The following is a 22,529-nucleotide window of genomic DNA, read 5'->3' on the forward strand; positions in this document are numbered from 1 at the left end:
GCTTAGTCATGTTTTATTTATCTAGGATATTTTAATATTTCTTTTCCACATTTCAATTCCAATGTTTAATATTCTCAAGATTTAAAAATGCATTGCTGTGGAAATGGATGTACTGATTATGTTTTAATATCATTATAAAAACTAAAACAATATTGATACAACAATACTATCGTTTATCATGATAGTTTCTAGGAAAATATATCGTCTTAAAAAATGTTTTATCGTGACTGGCCGAGCTGATACTGTTGTACTTTTACTTCAGTAAGTTTTTATGCAGGACTTTACTATCAACTATCGATACTGAATACTCTTTTATCAGACCAGGAGCTCTCACCGTCAGGTCCTTGGCCTTCATCTTATGGTAGATGAGCTCCTCGTCTCGTCTCTCCTCCTGTGGGACGGTGATGTTGGCCAGAGTGGTTTCAAAGTCCACAATCTCCTCCATCAGCGTCCGAGACGTCTCCTCGGAGCCGCCCAGGAGAACCCCCAACTCCACCAGGAAGTTCAGGTATGCCGTCAGAAACTGCAGAGACCAAGACGTGTGTGTGTGTGTGTGTGTGTGTGTGTGTGTGTGTGTGTGTGTGTGTGTATGGGTAGGGAGACAAATTTAATCACAAGTAATCCTAAACTATGCAAACACAGGCTACTATGCAGAGCTTTTTTCCCTCGAAGCTAAAATATTTTTCTGTGAATATCTCTTGACTCTCTTTGCAAACATCTACAAGGAGAGTTTGTGTATTTTCGTAAGTCGTTTCTTTATTGTCATTAAAGAAAGTTCCAGATCTTGGTTAGATTACCTGACTTGAATGTTACAATATCTTTTACTGTCCAACCTATGGCGGCCCTGAGAGCTCACAGTGCAGCAACTTAAGAAAACACAAGCAAATACACAAAACACAAGCAAATTGAGAAAACATCTTCATCAATTTGACAACACAAGCACAGCATTTAGAAAACGCTACAAAGACCACAACACAACAGAAGTGTTTCCAGAGGACACTTAAAAGTGATGCACACATCTGGACACACTTGTGATATTATTACGTTATTTCATGATGATGATATTTTCATGTTAAAACGTGATATATATAGTCAGCATGCTAGCGTTAGCCTGCTAGCCCGTATCAATCACATTGCAGTTAAACAAATGAAATAAATGAATGCTACACGTTTTAGTTGGTCTCTCTCAACGACACAGAGTTAGTCTTTGTCTTGCTAGCCTGCTATCGCTAGCACGCTATCGATCGCCGGCTAACGTTAGCATGCTACTTAAGTACTGTACTTAAGTACAATTCTGAGGTACTTGTACTTTACTTGAGTATTTCCATTTTATGTTACTTTATACTTCTACTCCACTCATTTTTTAAGGCAAATATTGTACTTTTTACTCCACTACATTCAGCTGACAGCTTTTGTCACAAAGCTAAATATCTATATAGCTAAAAGCTAATATCACATGCGTGTCCAGACGTGTGCATCACTTTTAAGTGTCCTCTGGAAACAATTCTTTTGTGTTGTGGTCTTTGCAGCGCGTTTTCTAAATGCTGCGCTTGTGTTGTCAAACTGATGAAGATGTTTCCTCAATTTGTTTGTGTTTTGTGTATTTGCATGTGTTTTCTCAGGGCCACCGTACCAACAGTGGTGGGCCGTCAGGGCCAGCAAGGCCTTCTCTGCTGGCCTAACATAACCAGAAATCATGATCATAATTATGATAAAGGTTAATTAATTTTTTTATTTTCTTTCCCTAAATATCTAAAAGTATTCATATTCTCTTCATGTCATATTATGCTCCTTCCAGTGCTGTTGTTTTTAGGTTAGAGTTTTTATCGAATCAGAATTCAGCTATCTTATGTTGCCAGGCTGTATGAAATCTGCCCGGGCCTTCAGAATCAACAATGCGGGCGTCTGTGCACTGTAAATACAGTTGATAGATAGTTGCAATAGCCAATCAGATCACGAGTTGTGTCAGTAAGGCCAACAGAGTCACACCCGGGACTGTTAACGGTATGTAAATAATCTGGCGCATTGGCGCAGCTGTGTGGTTGTACTCAAAGCAACAGGTCACAGAAAGTCGTGATACGTCACGTTTTGACATGAACAAGTTTTTTCACAAAGGGACTTGTTTATTGCGTCGCTGTCGCCAAAGTATGGCCGTCTTGTTAGTGTCTTTCTGATATTAAACTGCGATTTTGCAATGTATTGTACAATCTTGTTAAAGTTTGCATATTCTTTGTGGACTCATTTAATAAAACTTTTTGGAAAGATAATTTTAAAGACCCTTTTATTTTTAAGTTTTGACAGTAGCATACCAGATATGTTTTAATTGCTGATGCGCCGGATAATAGCCCATTTTGTAGGCTACACAACTGAGGTGATGCAATGCCTAGTAGTGCTTAAGTGTGTTTCTAACTACTCTCCAGTCCTGGTGTTATAAATGCTGGCATAATGAAAGGTATTTATTGACTAAGTTGGACATCACTGAAGGCCTAAGTGTGAAATGCGACGCCCGCCACTGCGTACCAACCACTGTGAAACTTGATTGATGTGTGATGTGCACACAGTTACCTTTTCATTTGCTGTTTTGTTGAGGTAGTAGTCCCGTGAAGGTAGCCCCAGGCTGGACTGATCCACCTGGAATCAGATGAAACATGTATGACGCCCTGCTCAGCCTCCACATCAACAACCTCACAAACAACCTTTTGTTTTCATGTCTGCGTCACCCGCATGCAGGCTAAAAGTAGACGCCTGACAAAGATCATATCTGAGCTATTTGTTACGATCTCATGACACCCTGCAGAGGAATGAACCCTCATATAAAACTGTCAGTGGAAAACCGCTGTGATAATGGGCCGATTATCTTCACAATATCAGCAGAGATCAGATGTGTTCCCCGAGGGGCCTAGGAAAGTGTGTTAAAAGGAAATTTCATGTGAAAATTGGAATTGGAATTGGTGAATGTAAGTTTATCCGGATGTGATCAAAGGTTTTAGTGAAGTAGCACTTGCTGAGATGTAAATATATGATTATACACGTAGTTGTAAAATCTGTGTATCTTCCGTTCAATCCATATCGTTTGGAAATAGAAAAGTGACCTGTTTTTTCAAGAATCAACCTGTTATTTACATTATACATCATACAAAAGTCCCAATTTTCTCTTATTTTAAACACAATGCATGACCATGATATAAAGTATGAGAATAAGGGCCCGAATGTCGATTTTGAACATTTACATTTTGCAACTTAGTGGTCATGTGGTCAGGATTCTATGACCCCGAGGTTCCTGCGGCCGCGACTTCTTTCATTAGGTCCGTGCCATTCAATGCAACAAGCAGCAGCATAGGCACAGCCGCCACTTGTTTTCGCAATGCATGTATTTACTAGACATTACTGTACCAACGTGTTAGAACGGCCTTCAAAATAAAAGCAGTTTTCCGGTTTAACTGTTTTATAATTCCATCTAAATTCAAACTGCAATTAAAAGGTAACTATCCATAATCAGAGACTCATTCCACTTCAGTTGGACAGTCGACTCCCTCAGGGTGTCCCTCATTTGATTTCAGTACATTCTAATGTGTCATTTTAAAATTCAAGCCTTTTGAAAAGTTGCATAATACATTTACATTTAGTCATTTAGCAGATGGTTTTATCCAAAGCGATTTACGACTTAGTGCGATAAGAAGCGTTCGTGCAGCAATAAGTGCTAGTGAGGATTCTTTAAGGAGTAGAGATGTGGTGTGGTGTTAGGAGACCCCATGTGCCACATTTCCCATCTTCTTATGTTAGGGGGACAAATGGAAAATAAAAATTTTAAACGACAATCAATTCATTTTCTACAGGCATATTTTAAATAAAACAATCCGTTTTTTACTCGAAAAAAATATATAAAAAAATACAACATGAAATCAAACTTGTTTTTTTAGCTTTTTCGTGTTTTGATTTCCAAATGGATATGAATTGAATGGAAGGTACACAGAGTTTGAAATACCCCTCTCACCTGGATGATGTTGCTGTTTGAGTTTTTGGCATCGGTGCTGACGAACACAGTGAAGAACGGCGAAGTACGATAGTTGGCCGACACCATTCGCAAAACCTCCTGGAAGTTGTCCTTGTCCCAGTCTCCGGTGAGGGCCCAGCCTCCGATCTGAAACAGTCGATGCAGACACTCAGCTGGATGCTTTAAATAGAAACTGAAGATGGATTTAATTGATGAACGTGTGAGAAAATAAGCACACCTGGCTGATAAGCTCCTGCAGTGGCTTAGCTCCTAATTCTTCAATCTTGGCCTCGTTCATGCAGGCGTGATAATATCTCTGGGCCTTTTCCTCAGCCTTGCTCAGACCTTTCATCGTTGTGTTTTCTGCCCGGCAAAAGACACAAGATTCATTACGGCAACAAAAGCAAATCTGGTTTCTCCAGCTCCGGATAATGAGCCACCTTTGCCTGGGGTGAAGGCAGGCGAGGACACTTACCTAATAAATGCTTCATGACGAGCATGTTGTGCTCCCAGAGGTCGCTGAACGGGCCCCAGCGGGACTTTCCCTCAGGCAGAGGGTTGTTCTTCATCCAGCCCCCGCACGCAAAGTTGTAGAAGTCATGGCAGGGGTCTACGGAGCGGTCCAGGGCTCCCATCACCGTACTGGCCACGGTGATGCACGGCTCTGTGAGGCACAAGCCTGGGTGAGCTGCAGGAGAGAAGATTTCTTTAGTAAGTTTAGTTTGTTCTCCGGTTATTAGTACAAGATAAATAGATAGATTACTTGATTCATCCCCAAGGGGAAATTAGGTTGTCATAGCAGTCCGATATTTAAATACAAAAAAAAGGATACAATGGAATAAAATACTGAGGTAGAAAAAACAAAAAACAAAAATAAGAATAGGACAAGGACACTTAAAAACACAAGATAAATAAATAGGTAAATAAGGTGCAGTGGCAGGATGGTGATAATGATACTGATGACATGATGGTAGTGTTATTGTTACTGAACAGTATAAACAGTATATAATAGTATATAAGTAAGTTGATGTAAAGCTACACTACAGGCCAAAAGTTTGGAAGCAACTTACATTTTCTGTTCACAATGCCTTTTTTTAAAAACCAGAATGGATTCTTTGGATTTTTGGATGCGTTTACTGCATGATCCGACTTTACTTTCATTGAATTTCCATTTTCCTCAATTTGTCTTTAGGTATAGATTGATGTTACCAGACCATTGCTGAATAAATGTTAACAAAAGAGAAGAAGGGCTCGGTTTTAGGGTTGAGAAGATTTGCAAGAGTCACAACTTCAGTGCAAAAAGTAAAAAAACAAATCACAGTTTCATTATTCTTTTTAGCTCTTTGGCTTTTAAGAGTTTGGTTACAAGAATCCCAATAAATCTTGACTGTGTTCATATCTCTACCACAGAAATGGCCAGAAAGAAGAAGCTGAGTAAAGAAACAAGAGTACAGATTTATACATTAAGAAAAGATGGGTATATTGAAAGAGAAATTGAAAAATGTCTAAGGGCGTCCAAAAGAAGGAGTTCACTACACCCTGAAGAAACTAGAAGTTATGATGATAGAAAAGGTCTGGAAGAATGAGGTTTACTACAAAAACAGAGGATAAACATATCATTGTCACCAGTAAGAGAGATCAGTGAAAAATAACAACACAAATAAGAGGTGGAAATAACATGACAGGGTCAAAACCCAGATCTCTGACAACTGAAAAGACGTTTGAGAAAGGTTGGTCTGAACGGTTGTATCTGCAAAAAAGAAACACTACTTCGTCCAAGGAACAAAAAAAGAGATATGAGTTTTGATATCAAAATATCATATCAATAAATTAGGTCTCTAGTGGATTACTGTGTTGCAAAAAAAATATGCTGTGTAGCAGAAAAAATGCTGTTTAACTGTTACATGTTATGAGTCATGCCTCACTAGTTTCAGTTTGATCTGTTTCCCCAGAAGTTATAGCAAGAGTGGTTAAAGGTTATATGACGCTACTGACCGGTGACTCATACTTTCCCCAGAATTAAATTACAGACTCCTTCCGGTTTGAACATTAAGTATAATGTAAGCACACAACCCAGTAAAATATATAACTTAGGTCTAGTTATTTTAATGCAGAAATGTCCTCCTTTAACTCACTTTTACACCTTTGGTTTCTCTGGCCCACTCTGGGGAATTTCATGACAGGACATCCGAAAACATGAAGGTTTTCAGACCATCTGGAGAGCATTATTTTATAAGAAGTAACAGCCAAGATAAACAACCTGGAGGGAATATCTCTCCTTGTAAAAATCCTTTTTAAATAATTATCTGAAACTTGAGGCTCGAGGATCTTTAGAGGATCTTTAGAGGAGCCAGTGTCACACGTTAACTGTTGCCAACTCATTATGCAATAGTGGGATTAATAATAGAGTAGATAGATTGTCCATTAAAGGTTCAGGATCTACGCTGAATTAACCTTCATTTGTTTTAAGGTTAAGTTTTACACTTGTTAGAATGCTGACTGACATGCATTGCTGCAAAAACTTGCAAGCATTCTATGGATCACTATTGTTATTCTTTTTATTTCTGTAGGTTTTTAATGTATTTTTATTTTATTTCTTTAGGTTTTTTTAACCTATTTACTATTATTAATACTATTATATTTCTTTAGGTTCTTTGTATTTTTTCTATTCTTTTAATTTCTTTAGGGTTTTCTTAATTTTTTTAAATAATTATTATTAATTTTTTATGGCTTAATTTTTTAAATTTTTTTATTATTTTTATTTTCCTTTTTATTTCTTTACGTTGTAAATGTATTTATTATTATTATATTTCATTCGTTTTTTGTTTATTTTTATTATTATTTATATTTTATGTCTTTAGGTTTTTATTTAATTTTCAAAAAATGTATAATTATTAATATTAATTTATTTTAAAAATGTTTTTTATTTGTCTGTTTTTTTGTCTCTTATGAATGATTTATTAGTTTCCATTATATTTTAATATTTTATTTTTACCTGATTCATGTATCTGTGTGGAATAAAAAATGTTTAAGTTCACAGCTTTTTTTAAAGGGTATGTGCGTGGCTGCTCTGTGTTACTTCTGAAAGTCTAAACACAGAAGTGCTTACTAGGAAGAGTTTCAGAAAGCGAAATAAGTGTTTAGAGAAGTGCTGATAAAACTGCAGAGGACGAGTCATCTCAAGACTTTCACCGTCTGACCTTATAAGGTAGGAAACAGAGACGGAGACAAAGTTACGAGCAGTGATGAGGTTAGTGCCCCGAGGAGAATTCATCCTTGTTCCTTTTATTATTTTAACGTGTGATTTGACATGCAGCTGTGAATAGGAGGAAGTGGCAGAAGGTTTCCCGTGATGATTCTGAGGAAACCTGCAGACGAGACGCCTGCCTTGATGTGATGGTAGATCCAGCAACCTCCTCTTCCCATAATGAACAAGCTCCAGGGAGAGACTCAGAGTTGTTTTTAGGCAGCTCAGCTCAAGGTGGGGCTTTGGTTTTTAAAAAAATAAACCACATTTACTGTGTTAAATAGCACAGCCCTGTAGTTCTTAGGCCAAATAAAGATGATAAAAAATCTGGGAACCTCTTGAATAAATAGAGCGACACAGGAATGAGTTAGCATGTTAGCTCCCTGGGGTCAAACCTCTCAAACTCAGTGAGGATTTTAAATGTGTTGGTGATGTCTGAAATAAAGTCTGTTGGTAACACAAGCTGAAGAGATGTTGGCCTTTTGTTGTATGACATAAAATTATTCCGTTACGGGAAGCAGACCATATTTGGACTGTGGAGGAGGGCGAGGGATCTGATCACTGACTACTGAAAACAAAATGTATGTTACTTCCTTAATAAAAATGAACAGCGACTTCTTGTAGTGTCTGTTAGTCCAACCAAACTCTGAACAAGACTTTTTAAATAACAAAACAATATCAACTGTCATTAAGTAAAAATACAGTGAAAAGGTCAAAGTTCTGAGACCAAACCGCTAAACGTCCTTATATATATATATATATATATAAAACTTTATTGACACGTTGCCGTGGATACGCATTGTTCTGCTTCTCTCCTGATGACCACTCGCTTATTAGTGACCTGTCAATCAAAGGTAGCCACGCCCTGATTCATACGATTCTTTATCTTCTATTTTCTTCTAAATGTGGCCATTATTTATACTATTAACTTCAGATTGTCTTGACGAAGATTTTTTACTAGCGATTGAGACCATAGTATTGTCTTAAAAAACATTTCTGAGGTAATAAATCAAGTGAGAAGTTTTCTCATTTTGTATTAAAAAGAATGGACCCAAATGCTTCTGCTGCCGCCGTCAGCGCCCCCTGATGGAATTTATGGTAGAATGCAGCTTAAGGCCTCACTGCTCGTGGCTGGAGGTTGTCTCCTGCATAAAATACATTATCAAATATCCCCACATGTGAATTTGGGAGTTTTTACACGTCCCTAAATAGGCGGTTGCTAACAAGTGGCTAAATGAGCCTACAGTGGTCGGGGGCATTAAACATCATCACACCGGACACGGACAGGAACTCTCTCACTAGTCCCTCACTAGACTAGTGAGGGTCGGATTTTTTGCAAACTCTTATAGAATGTAAGATTTATGTTAAAAAACAGTTTATTAGGCTACGGTTTCGCTAACTTGTCTAAAGTGTCTGAAGCCAACGATAGTGACGTTCAAGTCATGCGACAGCCTATTGACACACAATTTCTGACTTTTGAAATGACATACAGTCCTTACAAAAATTTGACCATTTTTTTTCAGTTTCTTGTTCATTTTAATGCCTGGTACAACTTAAGGTACATTTGTTTGGACAAATATAATGATAACAACAAAGAGTTTAATTTAAGAGCTGATATCTAGACATTGTCCATGGTTTTCTTGATAATGACTTTGGTTATTATCAATAATATCATAATTTTTTCCATGATTGTAATATGTGTTAATTTATGAGGTTTAGAGGTGCTAGAAGGTTTTTATATTAGTTTGTTTGTTGTTAATAGCTTCATATATATACAGATTAATCTTTTATTATTCTCTGCAAAAAAAAAGCTAATTTTATTTTAACTTGACATTAAAAAAACTTGTGAAAGCTACTATACAGCACCTGAATTTGGATACAATTTAAAATCTCGAGACAGTTTGAAGACAAATTCTACCTGATTTGGAAACCCTTTATCGACCACTTTAATAACAGAACTTGCAAAATTTGCAATCTGGCTTTTTATGTCTATCTTTTTCATTTATATATTATTTCTTTCTATTCATTTACTTAAAATACTTGTTGTTCAACTCCATGTTTGGCTCTAAAACTTCCCCCTGGCCATTTCACGGAGGCTGCAGGTGTTTCTTTTCAGCGCATCTCATTGAGTTTAAACAGAACCTTTAAACTCACTCTGTTTGTAGAAGACCCCGGTGGTGATGAGAGATATGAACAGGCCCACAGACACGACACACACTAGAAACAGCAGCTTCCGCTCCCTCTGCGTCCGGTCAGGCCAACATGTTGGACCACGGCCGTGCAGCAGAGTCACCTGCACACACAAACACAGAAAAAAAACCTTTAAAGTGCTTAATTTAAGTCAAATAAAAGCATTTTGAGGAGGTTTTAAAGTGTAATTGTGTGTCAGAAAAGTGCTAAAACAAGAGTTAGTTTCTCTGATTCTGCAAAAAAAAAAAGCATAAATATAAACTTAACTTAACCAAGGTACTGACATTTGATTAAAAAAAACCCTGTATATTATATGGGAAAAGTGTACAGAGGAACACATTAAAACTGTAATAATGTGTTTTTAGGTGAGATATAAAAGTCTTGGGGAACACTCATGGTTAATAGTCATCCAGACATCCAGAGACTCAACAAGAAAAGGCGAGAGAATTACTGTTAAAACATAAAAAAGAATGCGATAATTCACTTTGTAAATAGATTCTGAATTGTCTGTTCGTCTTCAAGCAGCATCACAACGTTTTAATCTAGTTTGTAGATCTGCAGCAATTAGTGACCCAACCGATTAATCGAGCAACAGAATTTTTTTTTTTTTTTCTTTTAGCCTCTTAAACATGGAGATTTCCTGCTTTTCTCTATTTTATATCATATTAAACTGGATATCTGGTCATTTAAAGACACCACTTTGGAGTTTGTTCCACTATTTTCTGACATTTTATACCCTAAGCAATCAATAAATCTAGAAATGAATCAGCAGATTAGTTGCAAGTTAGTTGCAGCCTCTGTAGTATAAGATGTGCCAACAAAAAACATAATCAGGAGAATGCCGAAAAATACATAAAAATGCTTTTAAATCAGCTGTGAACCACATAAACACACTCAGTGTTTGCTGAACTGATGCAGTGTGGAAAATATTGTCTACAGTCAAAGAGGTTCTCAAGGATTTGATGACAGGTTTGGTTTCAAAGCACAATGGCTTCTCTATCAACCCTCTGACACAGAAAAGGTTAAGCATTCTTCCATTGTTCCCTCACTTCTAGTTCAATATGCACTCATAAAGGAGATTTTCCTTTTGCCCTGGATAAACGTAACAAGACACAATTATTCTCTTGAAACACTTTGTCCTGGATCACAACAAGGGAAAAAAGGAGCCGGTTTATTGATATTCTGCTGCAAAACTTGTCAGAAAATCAACTTTAAGATTAAATGAGTTATTGATTTTTTCAAGAAACAGAATTTTAAAGTGGTAGAAACGGTAGTTTTTACACAATTTCTGACTTTTGAAATGACATATTACATGTTAATTTGTGAGCTAGAAGGTTTTTATATTAGTTTGTTTGTTGTTAATAGCTTCATATTTAATGGACAGACATCAGGATTTAGCTTTTAATCTTATTCTTTGCAAAAAAAAAGCGAATTTTATTTAAATTTGACATTAAAAACTACTATGCAGCACCTGAATTTGGATAAAAATTAAAATCTCATAGAGACAGTTTGAAGACAGATTCTACCTGATCTGGAACCCTTTATCGACCATTTCAATAACAGAACTTGCAATAAGTAAATGTATTGAAAATGGCTTTCTAGGTCTGTTTTTAACATATATGTATTATTTTTTTCTATTTCTTTCCTTAAAATACTTGTTCAACTCCATGTTTGGAGACAGTTATTCTCCTGAAACACATCCGCTTTGTTATGGATCACAACAAGGGAAAAAGGAGCCTGTTTATTGAAATTCTGCTGCAAAACTTCTCAGAAAGTCAACATTAAGATTAAATGAGTTCAGTAGTTTGTGGTCAGTCACTGGACATATTTTAATTCAGTGATTGGTGCAGTGGATCATAAACCAGCTCGCCCTGCTGCTGCACTTTTCCTCCTGAATGTTTCCTCAGTAAAAGCTGCCAAGGGAGTTTATTTCCTACAGGAACGATTCCAAGGGCCACTCACAAATCTCTCACAGGGCGCATTTAGCACTCTCGCCTGCCTTTTGAGTATCCCCGTTGTAAATAAACGCCAGATCTTGGACCTCACATACATCCTGTGGAAGTCAATTACCCCTGCAGTGTATATATAAGGATCTGATTTAGGCCCATTAGCTCAGATGAGAGTTCAACAGTCAAACTTAATAGGAGCAAATGAAAAGCCAAAGCCACAGCGGCTTCTTAATCCCTGGATTTCAGCACATTGGGGTTTGGACCCAAACTGTAATTCAGAGTGTGAAAATCCTGCCGCCAAGCCGGTGCACTTTCCCCTTCTGTTGTTCAGCAAAACCGAATTTTATTACCCTGAAAATCATGGCAGAATGATGATGGCTGAATTGTGTTAGAGTCTTTAATTCAAGCGCTCTGTTTAAGCCCTAAAGGTATACTTTTGGTCAAATAAAGTATTTGAGGAATGAAGGCTCTGAGGGAGCTCAGCTACTTGTTCTGAGGTTCACAAGTGGAAGAAAAAGGAGGAATCTGTCTGTGAAAGAGTGGATAACGAACAGAAAACCATTTCGGATAGCTACTTTTTAAATCCACAAAACTCAGGTATGACTACAGAAAAATATGTGATTTAATTTGTCAATTAGGTAAACATTAGCTGCACATATGAAAAAATGATTGATAAATAAAACATGATTAATAAAATGGAAACTAATATATCATACATGAGAGACAAAAAATAGACAAATTAAATAAATGTAAAAATAAAAAAATATTAGTATTAGTAATAACAATAATAATAATAACAATAAAAGTTATAAATACGGAAACAAAATAAACATAGGAAATGAAAACAATTATAAGAAAAATAATAGAAAATGTATAAAAAACCTAAAGAAATAATAATAAAAATTATAAAAATAATAATAAATTAATTAATGAATTAAAAACCTAAGGAAATAATAATAATAATAATAATAATAATAATAATAATAATAATAATAAATTAAAAACCTAAAGAAATAAAATAATAATAAATTATTTCAAAGCAAAGCCTAAGGAAATAATAATAATAATAATAAATTAAAAACCTAAAGAAATAATAAATAATAATAATAATAATAGTCATGAAAATTACTCAAAGACGAACTAAACAACAGCAGGATTGTGTGTAGCTGCAGCTGCAGATGTATGTAGATGTGTCTGTTATTTAACATGCAACCAACTGTAGAAAACATCTGAAATCTCAGTTTTATCAGCCAATAATTCTGTTTATAGCCTCATAAACATAACTGTGACATAGGATTTGAGATTTAAAGGTATTAATGATAGTCTAACCCTGCTATGATACTGTATACTGCTGTATTTTACACATCAAAGTGCTTTATTTGTTTGCTGGAAAGAAAAGGTCCTTTTAGATTTAAAGACTTAAGAGTTTAAGGATTTGTTTGTTGGTTTGTGAGTATGATGCAAGTTGTTTCCAGGTCCCTTTTGTACAAGAGATCTTAATCTCAAGGGGAATTTCTGTAGCAATAAATCTTATCATACTCAGATTATCCAGGTTTTAGTGAGACGACTTCAGCAGTTATTGTACTTGTTGGACTTTATACAAAGTTTTTAAAGTGTAGATTGTGTGTCAGTGTCGACAAAAGTGCTAAAAAAAGAGTTAGTCTCTCTGATTCTGCAAAAAAAAGCATAAATATAAACTTAACTTCACCAAGGTGCTGACATATTGATTAAAAAAACTGTATATTATATGGAAAAAAGAGTATAACATGGTTCAGAGAAAACATTTAAACTGTAATAATGTGGTTTTATGTACTTTAAATGTCTTTCATCCATCTGTTATCCCAGTGAGCATGATTTAATACATATACTACAGTTAATGGGCTTCTTCCACAGAGCAGCATGAAGCATCTGTTTAACAGATCAACATATTATCTCTGTTATCTGTGACATCAGAGCTCCACAGAAACATCTGGACTTCAACAAGAAAAGGCGAGAGAATTACTGTTAAATCACAAGACGACAAGTCGGGACGTTGTCTAAAATATAAATAAAATAAATTGTAATAATTTACTTTGTAAATATAAACTCTGAATTCTGAATGTAGTCTTTTTCTTCAAGCAGCGTCACAACTTGGTTTTTAATCTGGTTTGTAGATCTGCAGCAATTAGTGACCCAAACGATTAATTAAGCGACAGAAACATAAACTCTTTTGACCAATAATTGATTGTTACAGTCATTTTAATGCCAAAAATGGCAGAAACATTCCGATTTTTTTTCTTTTTAGCCTCTCAAATATGGAGATTTCCTGCTTTTCTCTATTTTATATCATATTAAACTGGATATCTAGTCATTTAAAGACACCACTTTGGAGTTTTCCCACTATTTTCTGACATTTTATACTCTAAACTTGGAATTCTCTGCCTCCATCACTACAGCCCGCTAATTCTGTGGACTCTTCTAAAAATCACCTTAAGACCTACCTTTTTAGACAAGCATTTGGATGACCAGCATGCATTGTACATATTATTATATAATGTTCATGTTTCAATGAGTTTTAATTGTGTTTTAATTATCTTATGTTCCCCTATCTTATTTCCCTTTTTTATCTTCTGTAAAGCACTTTGTGATTTTATCTGTTAAAAGTGCTCTATAAATAAACTTTACGTACTTACTTACTAAGAAATTGATTAATCTAGAAATTAATAAGTGCATCAGTTAATAATGAAATAATAAGTTAGCTGCAGCTCTTGTAGTATAAGATGTGCCAATAAAAATGATAATCAGGAGAATGTTGAACTGATGCTGGAACATTAATTTCCCAGTGAAAACTTTCCAAAACAGCAACCACAAAGTAAGTGAATGTTCATCTACAAAAAAAGCCTTTTTTACATGACAGCAGTGTTATTTTACATGAGGTATAAACAAATCAAAGGCCTTTATTTTTTTCCCACCTACAGTTTAATAACTGAGTCCTGAGTGTGTGTTTACCTGCATGGGGGATGATGGGTAGATGTCGTCTCCGGTGGAGTCCACCAGGTCCTCCTCGTCCAGCGTGGCTCTCTTATACGTTGACATCTGAAAAGTCAAATGCAGAAAAGACTCTCTCAGTGCTTCCATGTTCTCTTCTGTCCTCCTTCACTGACGTGTGTGTGAAAGAGAGTGTCTTGTGTGTCTTGTGTGTGTGTGTGTGTGACGTCTATTCCTCGGCAGTGTCTGAGGCTTCAGGGTAGGGTTTCCCTCTAAAATCCATCAGGAGGTATCTGGTTTGTCTGGTTGGAGCGCTTCCACTCAAACAACCAAGGTTGGCTTTCAAACGTCAGTCCTCTCCCTTCAAAGGAGTCTTTCTGCTCCCTGCTGCAACCCCGACAGCTCCTCTCTCAGCCCCCATGGCTCGTAGGGGACACACACCGGGTGTCAAACGTCACAACACAAACAACAAAACCCTCCTCACGATAAAGTCCTTGTGGCTCTTCCTGGGCAAAACTTTTTTCTCGACTTCCTGCTCAGCCCAGTCTATGCAAACATGGCACGAGAGAGAAGACGGAACTATGGAAAACAGGAAGGACTTACATGACGGAGTGTGTAGAAGTAATTGTGTGTGTGTGTGTGTGTGTGTGCATTCCCGAATGTGGTTTCACTTAGGTTCTCGTGGGGAGGGAGCTCCACAGTTGTAACTCACACCCAGTGTCTCTTCCATAGGACATGATAGAGTCAGGGGAGGAGCCCGGAAAAAAACATCCTCCTCCCACCACATGCTTGTAGTCGCTGCCTGTGGCAACCGTTACCTGATAGGCAGCTCGTCTCCGGGTTAACCCTTCACCCACAGGGCTGCTGCCACAAACACTGCAATTTAAATAGTTAACTCATTACGAGATGGTGTATCGAAAGGTGTTAAAAACTTGTGTGATTAAAAAAAAGGCATAGTCTTAAGAATAAAGCCATAAAAATTGTACCCCAAGGGCCAATACCAAACTGTGAAATGACTCCACTACAAGTAAAAGTCCTGCATTAAAAACTTACTGAAAAGTACAAAAGTATTAGCATCAGAATGTACTAAAGTATCAAAAGTAAAAGTACTCGATGCTGAATGGACCCACTCAGATTCTCATATATATATATATATATATATCATTGTAATATTATTATTATTGATGCATTTATGTAAAAAATAATTTTATTGTAGTCCAGGTAGGGCTCATTTTAACCAAACAATATAATTCTATGTGGTTTAATTTAAAAACATGTTAAAAAAATGTTCATGTTATATCTCGATCTGAAAAGTAACTAAAGCTGTCGGCCAAATGTAGTGGAGTAAAAAGTAAAAAGGACAATATTTGCCTCAAAATGTAGTGAAGTAAAGGTATAAAGTTACATATGTGGACAAAATTGTACTTAAGTAGTTACATTGCACCACTGTACAACTAATAATAATATTAAAATATATATATATATCAGTATCAAGTATCAGCATCAAAATGTACTTAAAGTATCAATAGTAAAAGTACTTGTTATGCAGAATGGACCCACTCAGATTGATTTATTTATTCTAAAAATATTAGATTATTTGTATTGATGCATTTATGAAAGCAGCGTTTCAACTTTGGAGAGACAGTGAATCTTAATCGTGATACATTTAAGCAAATGAATGTAAAACATTTTGATCTTGTTGCATAACGTCACAAATGCAGATGCATAGTAGAATGTTGCAAATATGCAACTAAATATATTATTTTCGGCAATATATATATATATATATATATATATATATATATATATTGCCGAAAATAATATATTTAGTTGCATTTTTATAATTTTAATATAATATCTAGCCATTTATTTTACTTGTATTAATCTTTATTTTCTCTGTTATCATTTTTAAGAACTGGTTGAAAACATAATACCTACAAACCAGCATTCTGAGTATTTTCACATAGTCGTATTGATTATTAATTCACATAGAAAAGGACTGCTTTTATTCCAGCTGAAAAATCAGTTATATCGGCCTATATATCAGTAAATTAGGGTTTTTTTTAGAAGCTGACAGATATATCTGTTGACCGATATCTGTGTATATGCTGTCTGATATGTGCCTTTTTGAAATCTTTTTTTACACAGTATATAATGCAGAAAATGTTGCTGGTGTGACTTAGAAATGATGTCAGCTATTTATTTTTTTAAATAGCCAATGAAATAGACTGAAACTGAACAGTAATGTTTATTTAGCCATTTTATTTTATTCCTATTTATTCTTTATTTTCCCGCTTATCAATTACAGAATTGGCTGACAATGTAATACATCATTTGTGTAATATATAATAGTGTAAAATATTATTTAATAAAGTTTTGTTTGAGAAAGTAGCTCTCTTGGTGCATTTGAGTGGTGAAAAATCTGCACAATTCACATAAAAAAGGTTTATTTTCATTCCAGCTCATCCTGCTGTATCTGTTATTGATGAATTTTCCCTCTGAAATCAGTATTCCCAAAAATCCCATATCCGCAGGGCTCTAAGAAAGCAAAATGTTGTGTTAACACTGGTAGACTACGGTCATGCAGAAGTATATTTACAGGAGATTTTCTTACTCGACAGTAGGAGCACTGTAAACTAATGATTAACCTCAGCTGTCTGTCAGACGCAGGTTGCTCCACACTGATTGCTCAACAACAAGTAACACACTGTGGAGGGTTAACGCTGGAAACAAAGACTCCTGACTATCTTTCCCATCAGGACAACCTCTGTCTTGTCTCTCCCTCTGGCCAAGTCAACCCAGCGAGTGAATATAAATGTTTACTCGATGAAGACGGACTACATCTTCTTGTAAACACAACCAGGAGCTGATCCACTGGCAGATCCAGGCTTTATTTTATTTCCCACTTGCTCCAAGTAAACACGTCTAAGAGGGGGAAAAAAGTCATGTTCCCACCACAACTATTCCAGGGAATTCCAGGCAAACTAGATTCCAGTTAACTGTCGAACACCACAAATAAAACCCAGAAACATGGAGAGGAGGGAGCTGACACGGGACATTATCTTTACTCCAGAACACCAAATAAAATCATGCCGTCTGAGTGTTCTTTAGGGCAGGTTGAGCGCATTTTATGTGCTTTTCATTCTTCATTTGTTAATAGTTTTGGCTGTGTTCATGCATTTGACATGAATTTTGGCAAGATAGTGTCTTTTTATTTGCTGTTGTTATTTTCAGCTCAGCTCCTGCAGTAAGGCTAAAATACCCTGTGTACAAACAATAGTTACTCTTCAGGTTGAGCCATTAAAACCCATTCAAAATGCTATTTAAAAAAAAATCTCACATACGTTAAAGCATTATAAATGCATTTTATTAAATCTGGGTGTCAATCCAGGCTTTGTCCTTGGAATTGATCATTGCGCATGAAATAGCACAGTATATACTATTTTCTTCCGTGTTTTTTTGGTCGACTACTCCTCCTGGAATTTTGGGCGCACATATACTAAAAAGGTGTTAAATCGACCGGCTCGGCCATGACACGTGTGTTATAGCAAGTTGACGCGAGGCTTAGAGCTAAGCGAAGTAGCACTATCATGTCGGCGGTGTGGCAATATTTCACACTGGAATCTCCCACCAGCATGCTCGGAGATGGCACTAGGGACGGAGGGGATATGTCCCCCCCAGATTCAAAGTGATCCCGATCCGTCCCCCCCACTTTCAGCAACAAACATCGCCAGGAAATCAGAGGATTGTTGTTCCCGTAGTTAGATTATTTACATTGCAGCGCACATAGAAAGTCAGGCGGCCAATGGTGCGATCAAGGTCTACACAACTGTCAGAATTTGCGACGTTGTTCCGAGCTCCAAGTTCCGACTTTCAAGTTCTGACTTAGAGTGTTAGACCCACCTTCAAAATAAAAGCAAACACATGTAGCTTTCAAAATAAGAGCACATGGATGTGTTAGCAGAGTCCACCACAGAATTTACAAGAAGACTGTCAAAATAAGATAAATAAAACATAGAAGAACCTTTATTCTCCTTTACAATAATTCTAGGAAGATTTTTTTTTATAACCTACCGGTATTGGATCGGTACTCAGTAACGGCCGATACCCAAAGCACAAGTATCGGAATCGGTATCATGAGGGAAAAAATGGTAAAGGACCATCTCCAGTGCAGGGGGAGAGAAAAAAATTGTCAAAAAAATAAATTTGCGCTTGAGACAGCAGATAGATATTCGTCTTCTCGCTCACATCCGTCTGCTAAAGCTGTCAGTTATAGTTTGGGTGTAGGACGCACAGACGATCCACCAACACGCACCCACAGTCTCATAGACCGCCATGGTAAAAAGGCGGGAAAGCAGAGGTACCAGTTTCTTCTGATCGCTCTAAAAAGACAATTTCTTCATTTTTCTTAAAAAAAAACACATATGTAGATGTTCAGGAAGAACTCAGGATGTGATGGGAAGTCGGTTCACTATTTATTTATACACACAAGCATGTACTTCTTCAAATAAATCTAACAGTACAATGAAAGTAGAAAACAACAATGTATATTGGGTTTTTTTATAGCTTGCTTTTAGGAACAGCACCTCGGCTAGCCAAGTCACATTATCGGCTTATAAAAAGGACGACGGGGACAAAAGATAGATAGAGGACTAAAGTGATGAGAGATGCAGAGAGACACACAGGGAGGGAGGAGGGGAGAAGTAAGAGGACACCGACTGTTTTTAGGACACTTTCAATTACATAAATGGCTCCAAGTGACCTATAGCTGGAAGCAAAAAGAGCCTAATGGGGATATTGATGTTACTCTACACACACACACACACACACACACACACTGTCTCCATCAATATTTAACCTACAATTCATGAAAGGATTACAGCTGTTCCATGCAACAAAACAAGGGATGCTTAGTGATTTACTGGAACCGAATTTTGACCTCACAAAAGTATTAAAGGAGGCCGTCCTGTAGGGCTGGCCGATATATCGATTTAAAAAAAATGTATCGATATATTTTGAAACGTGATACGGAATTGGACCATATCGCATATATTGATATCAGTGTTTCCCACAGGATGTTATGAGACTCTGGATTTTGTACATTTACAAGTATAATGCATCAATCTGGTGCACTTTCAGAGCTAAATGAGAGCAAACACCTCACATAACATTTTTTAAAGTCGGGAGATACTGTATTATAGAATCTTTATTGTTATTCTACTGTGACATTTTTAATTGCTGTCAACATACTTTCCACTAGGACATGGAGTAGCCAGACAGTGTAGAAAAACAGCTGGCTAGAGGGGTCCGGGGGCATGCCCCCCCTGGAGATTTTTTTTTTAGATTCCATCATATACACTGATCTTAATGATTGCATATTTTAAGAATGATTAAAGGAGTAAAGGTTCTGTATAATTTATTTAAGGCATCTTATTTTGACAGTTGTCTTGTAAAGTGTTTGACACTGTGCTCTTATTTTAAAAGTTGCATGCGTTTAGCGACAGGAAGTTATTCAAAACAGTTAGTCGCAGTTTAGTTTGATGTGCGCACATGCTTAGGAGAGATCATGTGGGGACGGGACTGATACAGACAGTTAGGCACCTTTCTCTGTCATGTTTTGAAGCGAAGTAGCGGGGAGGGCAGCTCCCTAAATTCATGGTGCGTGTCAGTGTGTGTGCCGCGTGTCTCGGAGGAGGACGGAGAGGTGGGTCGGGGTTTAGACTGACTGACGGGTGACAGAAACTCTGCTTTAATAACGTTATATATTATGAATCGTGTAAAAATACTTTCAGTAGCTTAAAATGTCATGTTCTCACAGCACATGAGACTGGCGGGACAGATTAGAGTCTGGCGGGCCGTCTAGGTAATTAATGGGAAACCCTGTAAATCCTGCCTTTTCTAGGGTTTGTCATATTTAGTTCTTTTGTAATGTTCATTAGTGTTTCATCATATAAATATATTTATTTCAGAAAAAGATTGGCCTATTAAATTTCATAGGCTATTTTTATTTAAGATATTTTTTATATAATGTACACTTTATGGAGCTTTGATTTTTTTTAAATATATACTTTTTATACGGTATTTATGTTCACTTAAACGGTTTCAATAAAACTACTTGTGACATGTCATATTTGACTTTGATGGAACATTTGCTCTCACTTTGTGATAAAAATATCAGGATATATATCGTATATTGATATTCAGTCTAAATATATCATATCTTTTGGTCCATATCTCCCAGCCCATTAGAGCTCGTACCATTCAGGCTTAGTCCAGGTTCGGATTCGGTTTTGAGCCTTTTCTCCTGCAGATCTTCCCCCTCTGTCTCCTCCTTTCGCTCTCTGCCACTGTCAGTAAGGTATGAAAGGTTATTAAATTCAACTAAAGTATTTCTGTAAATACACGTTCTTACCGTAACTCTTAGTAAATACAAGCACAAGCACGATACAAGGTATCAGCGGGCAGAATATAACAGAGTTTGCTGTCTGTGGCTCCCGTTGCGGTCTTTTGGACGGTGCTGCTGCTGGCTCTTAGCGGCGAAAATTTAACACCTCTTCAGATGACGTTTATTACCTTTTAATGGCCTTATTTTTGGCTAATCTATTTTAATTCCTTTTTCAAAACCCAGCGGCAACCCTGCTCCCCCCTCTGTCTCCCCCTTTCCCTCTCTCCCACTGTCAATAAGGCCAAAAAATAAAATACTACTTTAAACAATAAAAGTATCTTTTTTTATTAAATCATGTGGTCGTGTGGCGTCGAATGCAGAGCAACAAACGGTGGTATCTGCTGGCACAGGCTGCTGTTGTTGCCGCACACATTCCTCAGCACACAATCACTGTTTCTGAACTCTTTCCTGGCGCTGCGTCGCTGCAGATGTGACCCCCGTGAGCCGAATCGCTGCTGTAGTGGCAACACTGCTTTCCCTTTCCTGTAAATGATATTTGGTGACTAATCTCAGACGTGGAGTTTTGTACCTATAGTCATGACTTCCTGAACCACATCATCCTGAAACCTGGAGCTCGACCAATAGGGGATTCTTGAGGCCGATACAAATATGTGGATTGTGAAAAAAAGATTTGGCACTGATATGAAGCTGCAGAGGTGCTCAGAAGACTGATTTCTAAAAGATAACTATAAATGAGTTATAGTCTATTCAACATTACCATATATGGTATACAGTGTATAACACTGTCAACCAATTCTAGAAATAAACACTAAGAAAATAAAGAATGAATAAAAAATAATAGATTGTTAAACAGTGTGTTCAGTATGGGTCAATTTAAATAAAGAATAAAAATAAATAGCTAAATAGTACTGTACATATAGTATTATGTAGTCAATTCTTCAATAAAAAAAAATAAAAAAAATCGTCATAAAGTACTGTGTGTTCAGTGTCCGTCAATTAAAATAAATATTCAAATAAAAAAGCTAAAAAATATAATAATAAAAAATAAAATAAACAGCTTAATAGTACTGTGTTACAGTATTAATTAATTGCGCAATTCTTAAATAAAAATAAATAAAAAGCCAAAAAGTACTGTGTTCAGTGTCAGTCAATTCCTGTCTGTTTAAATAAAACAAAAATAAAATAAATAGCTTTTAAACATCAATACTGTATTTTAAAGAATAAATAAAAATAAAATAAAAAGCTAAATAGTACTGTGATACAGTATTAGTTTATTGCTGACTACTTAAATAAAAAATAAATAAAATTTAAATAAATAGCTTAATAGTACCACATGTTAAATATCTGTAAATTCTTGGCCATTTAAATAAATAAAAAATAAAAAATAAATAGCTAGTTACAGGATTAATTAATTGCTCTGTTCCTAAATAAAAAATAAATAAAAAGCCAAAAAAGTACTCTGTGTTCAGTGTCAGCTAATTCCTGTCTATTTAAATAAAACAAACAAACTTAAATTAAAAAAATAAATAAAAATGTAATAAATAGCTAAATAGTACTGAATGTTAAATATCTGTAAATTTGTGACCATTTAAATAAAGACGAAATAAAAAATAAAATAAATTGCTCAATAGTACTGTGCTACAGTATTAATTGCTAGATTCTTAAAAAAAGAGCTTGCTAATGATTTTGGTTGTTATCAAGAAAACCATGGAAATGTCTAGAAATCAGCTCTTAAATTAAACCCTTACCGGCTATTTTTGTTGTTATCATTATGTT

General features: G+C 36.1%; 1 protein-coding gene across 2 annotated transcripts in view; it reads right to left on the minus strand.

Moving 5' to 3' along the window:
* ece1 (endothelin converting enzyme 1) overlaps window positions 1-22,529 on the minus strand; it is a 44,387-nt gene that overhangs the window by 16,272 nt on the left and 5,586 nt on the right. Inside the window, exons 2-8 of one of the 2 annotated variants that reach the window (XM_059328656.1) lie at window positions 14,369-14,455; window positions 9,396-9,534; window positions 4,470-4,682; window positions 4,233-4,357; window positions 3,995-4,141; window positions 2,566-2,631; window positions 335-523 (exon numbers count right to left, since the gene is read on the minus strand). In XM_059328656.1, the coding sequence (XP_059184639.1) occupies window positions 335-523; window positions 2,566-2,631; window positions 3,995-4,141; window positions 4,233-4,357; window positions 4,470-4,682; window positions 9,396-9,534; window positions 14,369-14,455 (966 nt within the window). Of the gene's footprint in view, window positions 1-334; window positions 524-2,565; window positions 2,632-3,994; window positions 4,142-4,232; window positions 4,358-4,469; window positions 4,683-9,395; window positions 9,535-14,368; window positions 14,975-22,529 lie in introns of those variants that run through there. The other variant, XM_059328655.1, reaches the window with a different exon arrangement.

The sequence above is a fragment of the Centropristis striata genome, chromosome 3, assembly GCF_030273125.1.
Source record: "Centropristis striata isolate RG_2023a ecotype Rhode Island chromosome 3, C.striata_1.0, whole genome shotgun sequence".
In the NCBI taxonomy this organism is placed as follows: Eukaryota; Metazoa; Chordata; class Actinopteri; order Perciformes; family Serranidae; genus Centropristis; species Centropristis striata.